The 6,393-nt window shown below is 36.9% G+C and overlaps 1 protein-coding gene across 1 annotated transcript; it reads right to left on the reverse strand.

The window, feature by feature from the left end:
* Positions 1-598: 598 nt before the first annotated feature.
* On the reverse strand, positions 599-1,190 carry LOC116274597 (keratin-associated protein 19-5). Its single transcript, XM_031665703.1, has one exon. The coding sequence runs from the start codon at positions 1,143-1,145 to the stop codon at positions 927-929; it is 219 nt and encodes a 72-aa protein (XP_031521563.1). The 5' UTR covers positions 1,146-1,190; the 3' UTR covers positions 599-926.
* Positions 1,191-6,393: the final 5,203 nt, after the last annotated feature.

The raw sequence follows: 6,393 nt of genomic DNA on the forward strand, positions 1-6,393 counted from the left end.
TTCTTTTTAATTGAGTGTTACGGTTTTAATTTGTGCATGTACAGCCTACTTTGGACAACATGGGCTTGGACTGAGTGAATTCACTCATACTCAGATTTTGTTCTACCTCTGCCACTCCTGAGACAGCAAGACCAACGTCCCGCTTCCTCCTCTTCCTCCTCCTCCCCAACCTATCCAATGTGAAGACAATGAGGATAAAGACCTGAATGATGAGCTGCTTCCACTTCACAAACAGTAAATATAAATTCTCTTCCTTATTATTTTAATAACATTTTCTTTTCTCTTATTTACTTTATTGTAAGAATACAGTGTATAATGCATATAAAATACAAAGTATGTGTTAATCAACTGTTTATGTTATCAGTGAGGCTTCCAGTCAACAGTCGGCTACCAGTAGTTAGGTGTCTGGAGAGTCAAAAGTTTTATGTGGATTTTCAACTGCCCGGGGGAATCAGTACCCCAACCCCTACATTATTCAAGGGTCAACTGTGACCTTTGAATGCGGATATATACATGCACACACATACATACAGCTATATAGATAGGTGCATGTATATACAAAATTATTTTATTATATATAATATACTTCTATATGTATATAGTTTGTTCTTTTTTCACTGGATATAATTATAAATAACCACTTTGCCGTTTTGAGCCAAGCAAAAAATAAAAGCCATGTATTTGCTTTAAGTCAACATACTTTATTCCAAAAGGAAGAGAGAAGCCCCACAGCTATAAAGGTACAAGTAAGACACATCCAGAGACGTAAAGCAAAGAATTATGGAATGATAGGTATTCTTAAAACTCTCAGATGCTAACTGCTCTTGGTCTCGGCTTGATCCAGGGTGACCTCGTCCTTTTGTTATTGCAGTCAGGTTTGGGTGATCTTCTTATGGCCTCTCATGTTAGGTTGTCAGGGAAGGATTTCAGTAAAATCCAGAGAATCCATATCCTCCGTAGAATGACGGGCGGCAGCTGCGGTATCCATAGCCCCCGAAGCCAGAGCCGTATCCATAGCCTCCATAGCCACAGCCATAGCCCAGTCTGCGGAAGCCGCCACATCCACAGCCATAGCCATAGCCCAGGTCATCGAAGCCTCCATAGCCGTAGCCCAGGCCTTCATAGTAGTTGCCGTAGTAGTTCATGGTGTCAGGAGTGGTGAGTTGGTTTGCTGCTCAAGGCAAGATCCTCAGTGTAAAATGCCAGCATGTGTAAGAGGCTTATATACCCTGGTCAGAGCATGTGATGAGTCATCTGTATACCCTCCTTTGCTGTAGTTATTTGTATTACGTTTGATGTTACAACTCATTTATCTATTGTCTTCTCATGCAGGGAGAGGCCCTCATTCTCATTAAAATATTTCAGCTTACTTAATGTCTTATTCAGGACACGATTGAACTTACTGCTTTGCTTTTATGAGAAGAAATGGCTGACTGTTCAAAATATGCACATTCCAAATGCTCAACAGAATTGCCTATTACCAGGTGTATTACATCATCTACACTTTATGGTATTTCTTTTATAATGAATCATTTCCTTTGTCCATCATCTTCCAAACTGATAACTTCATATTCAACTGAATTTACAGCTATTTTTTCAATTTACAGATGTTAAATCTGTAGTTTTAAAAAGCAAACTTATTTATCAAGGTGAAGTCTTCAGAAAATGCCTATATTCACAATACAGGAAAACATTTGAAATCAAAATGATTTTAATGCCCTGCTGTGTACAATAGCCAAACGACTCAAAAAAAGAGAGCATATGTTGATTTTTAGCATTTTATTCACAATAACTTTTATACTATTTTTGGCTTTGTACACCAGCTTCAGAACCTTTTGGTTGCAAAATATGTAAGAATTAATTTCAGAAATTGAGGGCACAAAATCCATCTCCTATGCAGGCTTATCAGAGCGGTAGTTCAGTTTTCCATTCAAGTCCTAACACTCTCCTTTATAATTGGTTTTATTCAAAGTCCTAGTAAAATTGCAGATTGCATCTGCCTCTGTTTTGCACACTCCAGTCAATTACTTTCTTTCTTTATCCTTTTTCAGTAGTGTATATATGACCTCTATTTCCATTCTCATCAGCTTTCATTTTTCTTCCCATTTTCTCAACAGCTATAGAAACAGCCAGGTAGAAGTTTATTGCATACATTTCCCCAACCCCCTCTGCCTTCCATCCACTTATCTCAATGCTTTTTTTTCTGCCTCTTCTTTGTATTCACTATAACGTCTTTCCTGATGTTCTTCTATGTCTATCCTGTGCTCATTTATTCTGAGGTAATTTCTAACCACTGCCTACTGATCTGTTCATTGAAGTATCTGTTCATTAAATATCATTAAAGATCTGTTCATCTGTTCATTAAAGTATCATTTTTAAAACTTTCTATTTTTTGTACTTACTGAACATCCTCAACTCCCCACCCCAGCAAAAATACTTAGAAATAATGAATAAGACCTACTATTAGATAGCACAATAGGGTGACTATAGTCAATAACAACTTAATTGTACATTTTAAAAGGTCTTGAGTATAATTAGACTGTTTGTAACTCAAAGGATAAATACTTTAGGGGATGGATTTTAAAAAATTTACTCCAACTCCTATGGCTTTCTGAAATGTTAAAAGGGTATCCTAAAACTGAAATTGTCTTCAAAGTTTTCAAAATAAAGGCACCATGGTGAAATGACACAGAATAGAGAAACATATGTAAAGAAATTTGCCCTGGGCTTCATAGAGTTCCTCAGCTGACTTCGTTGAGTTAGTGAAACAGATACAACATTGAGCCTACTCTTGATTAATCTCCATGCAGCACCTGTCTCTTGGCTTTGACAACTAAAAGTTTATTTAATTTACATGACTTTGAACATGCTGTTGAGTTTTTGTGAGATTTATAAGTATTTTGTCAAAGACAAATTTCCTAAAAGGGATGCTTCAGTTCTTCTAAGCAATAGACTAGGGAATTAAAAACTGTTTATTGAAGAAATTCTAAGTAAATTGACAGTAACTACCACAGCAAGCACAATCTGTGCACAACTCTGACTACGCCTTAGTGAGCTACCTTTTTAAGACAGAAAAATAGCTCAATAAGTCTTTCAATTTGTAGAGTAGGATTTAATTCAACATTTTCTCCATTTCTTTTAACCACATCTTCGTTCACTCTTATTTCTCATCTGAACTAGAAACAGTCGATACGCTGAATTCTCAGTGAGTCCTTTTGAAGCCATAAAATCACAAATAACTCAGACTGTATTAAGGATATCACCGTTTGTCCATATAAATCAGCCTGATAATGTAAGAGTGTTTAATAGCTAATTTTTGTTTGGGATGCATAAATGATGCATACATCTGGAGATATAAAACTAAACAAGATATCAGTGGAAAACCTCAATAGCCAAATAAGAATTAGAATGTTATAAAGAAATAGACCATGTGATAATTTTCCACAAGACCAATTAATCACCGTAAGCAGTAAATGATTAATACTAAAATAAAAAAAATCTATATATTTCTATACAAAATATATAGAACAAATATTTTGTCTTTTTTACAAAGTGAACAAATAGTACAATGAAAGTATCTATTGTAAAATTAAGACATATATTCATTTGTAATGATATTGGTTTTTTTTTAAATTTATTTATTTATTTATTTATTATTATTATACTTTAAGTTCTAGGGTACATGTGCATAACATGCAGGTTTGTTACATATGTATACTTGTGCCATGTTGCTGTGCTGCACCCATCAACTCGTCAGCACCCATCAACTCGTCATTTACATCAGGTATAACTCCCAATGCAATCCCTCCCCCCTCCCCTCTCCCCATGATAGGCCCCTGTGTGTGATGTCCCCCTTCCCGAGTCCAAGTGATCTCATTGTTCAGTTCCCACCTATGAGTGAGAACATGCGGTGTTTGGTTTTCTGTTCTTGTGATAGTTTGCTAAGAATGATGGTTTCCAGCTGCATCCATGTCCCTACAAAGGACACAAACTCATCCTTTTTTATGGCTGCATAGTATTCCATGGTGTATATGTGCTACATTTTCTTAATCCAGTCTGTCATTGATGGACATTTGGGTTGATTCCAAGTCTTTGCTATTGTGAATAGTGCCACAATAAACATACGTGTGCATGTGTCTTTATAGCAGCATGATTTATACTCCTTTGGGTATATACCCAGTAATGGGATGGCTGGGTCATATGGTACATCTAGTTCTAGATCCTTGAGGAATCGCCATACTGTTTTCCATAATGGTTGAACTAGTTTACAATCCCACCAACAGTGTAAAAGTGTTCCTATTTCTCCACATCCTATCCATATTTCTCCACATCCTATCCAGCACCTGTTGTTTCCTGACTTTTCAATGATCGCCATTCTAACTGGTGTGAGATGGTATCTCATTGTGGTTTTGATTTGCATTTCTCTGATGGCCAGTGATGATGAGCATTTTTTCATATGTCTGCTGGCTGTATGAATGTCTTCTTTTTAGAAATGTCTGTTCATATCTTTTGCCCACTTTTTGATGGGGTTGTTTGTTTTTTTCTTGTAAATTTGTTTGAGTTCTTTGTAGGTTCTGGATATTAGCCCTTTGTCAGATGAGTAGATTGCAAAAATGTTCTCCCATTCTGTACGTAGTTTCTTTTGTTCACTCTGTTCACTCTGATGGTAGTTTCTTTTGCTGTGCAGAAGCTCTTTAGTTTAATGAGATCCCATTTGTCAATTTTGGCTTTTGCTGCCGTTGCTTTTGGTGTTTTAGACATGAAGTCTTTGCCCATGCCTATGTCCTGAATGGTACTACCTAGGTTTTCCTCTAGGGTTTTTATGGTATTAGGTCTAACATTTAAGTCTCTAATCCATCTTGAATTAATTTTCGTATAAGGAGTAAGGAAAGGATCCAGTTTCAGCTTTCTACTTATGGCTAGGCAATTTTCCCAGCACCATTTATTAAATGGGGAATCCTTTCCCCATTTCTTGTTTCTCTCAGGTTTGTCAAAGATCAGATGGCTGTAGATGTGTGGTATTATTTCTGAGGACTCTGTTCTGTTCCATTGGTCTATATCTCTGTTTTGGTACCAGTACCATGCTGTTTTGGTTACTGTAGCCTTGTAGTATAGTTTGAAGTCAGGTAGCGTGATGCCTCCAGCTTTGTTCTTTTGACTTAGGATTGTCTTGGAGATGTGGGCTCTTTTTGGTTCCATATGAACTTTAAAGCAGTTTTTTCCAATTCTGTGAAGAAACTCATTGGTAGCTTGATGGGGATGGCATTGAATCTATAAATAACCTTGGGCAGTATGGCCTTTTTCACGATATTGATTCTTCCTATCCATGAGCATGGTATGTTCTTCCATTTGTTTGTGTCCTCTTTTATTTCACTGAGCAGTGGTTTGTAGTTCTCCTTGAAGAGGTCCTTTACATCCCTTGTAATTTGGATTCCTAGAAATTTTATTCTCTTTGAAGCAATTGTGAATGGAAGTTCATTCCTGATTTGGCTCTCTGTTTGTCTGTTACTGGTGTATAAGAATGCGTGTGATTTTTGCACATTAATTTTGTATCCTGAGACTTTGCTGAAGTTGCTTATCAGCTTAAGGAGATTTTGGGCTAAGACAGTGGGGTTTTCTAAATATACAATCATGTCATCTGCAAAGAGGGACAATTTGACTTCTTCTTTTCCTAACTGAATACCCTTGATTTCTTTCTCTTGCCTGATTGCCCTAGCCAGAACTTCCAACACTATGTTGAATAGGAGTGGTGAGAGAGGGCATCCCTGTCTTAATGGAGTTTTCAAAGGGAATTTTTCCAGTTTTGCCCATTCAGTATGATATTGGCTGTGAGTTTGTCATAAATAGCTCTTATTATTTTGAGGTACGTTCATATTTTTGAATTTATTGAGCGTTTTAGCATGAAAGGCTGTTGAATTTTGTGTCAAAGCCTTTTCTGCATCTATTAGAGATAATCATGTGGTTTTGTCTTTGGTTCTGTTTATATGCTGGATTATGTTTATTGATTTCTTGAATGTTAGTGTACTTGCATCCCAGGGATGAAGCCCACTTGATCATGGTGGTTAAGCTTTTGATGTGTTGCTGAATCCGGTTTGCCAGTATTTTTATTGAGGATTTTGCATCGATGTTCATCAGGGATATTGGTCTAAAATTCTCTTTTTCGACCAATGTCTCTGCCAGGCTTTGGTACCAGGATGATGTTGGCCTCATAAAATGAGTTAGGGAGGATTCCTCTTTTTCTATTGATTGGAATAGTTTCAGAAGGAATGGTACCAGCTCTCCTTGTACCTCTGGTAGAATTCAGCTGTGAATCCATCTGGTCCTGGACTTTTGGTTGGTAGGCTATTAATTATTGCCTCCATTTCAGAGTACTACTATTGGTCTATTCAAGGG

Source organism: Papio anubis, chromosome 4 (assembly GCF_008728515.1).
Source record: "Papio anubis isolate 15944 chromosome 4, Panubis1.0, whole genome shotgun sequence".
Taxonomy (NCBI): Eukaryota; Metazoa; Chordata; class Mammalia; order Primates; family Cercopithecidae; genus Papio; species Papio anubis.

What these genes read in the sequence shown, in the direction of transcription:
- LOC116274597 (XM_031665703.1), bottom strand. Translation starts at nt 1,145, where the DNA reads ATGAACTACTACGGCAACTACTATGAAGGCCTGGGCTACGGCTATGGA.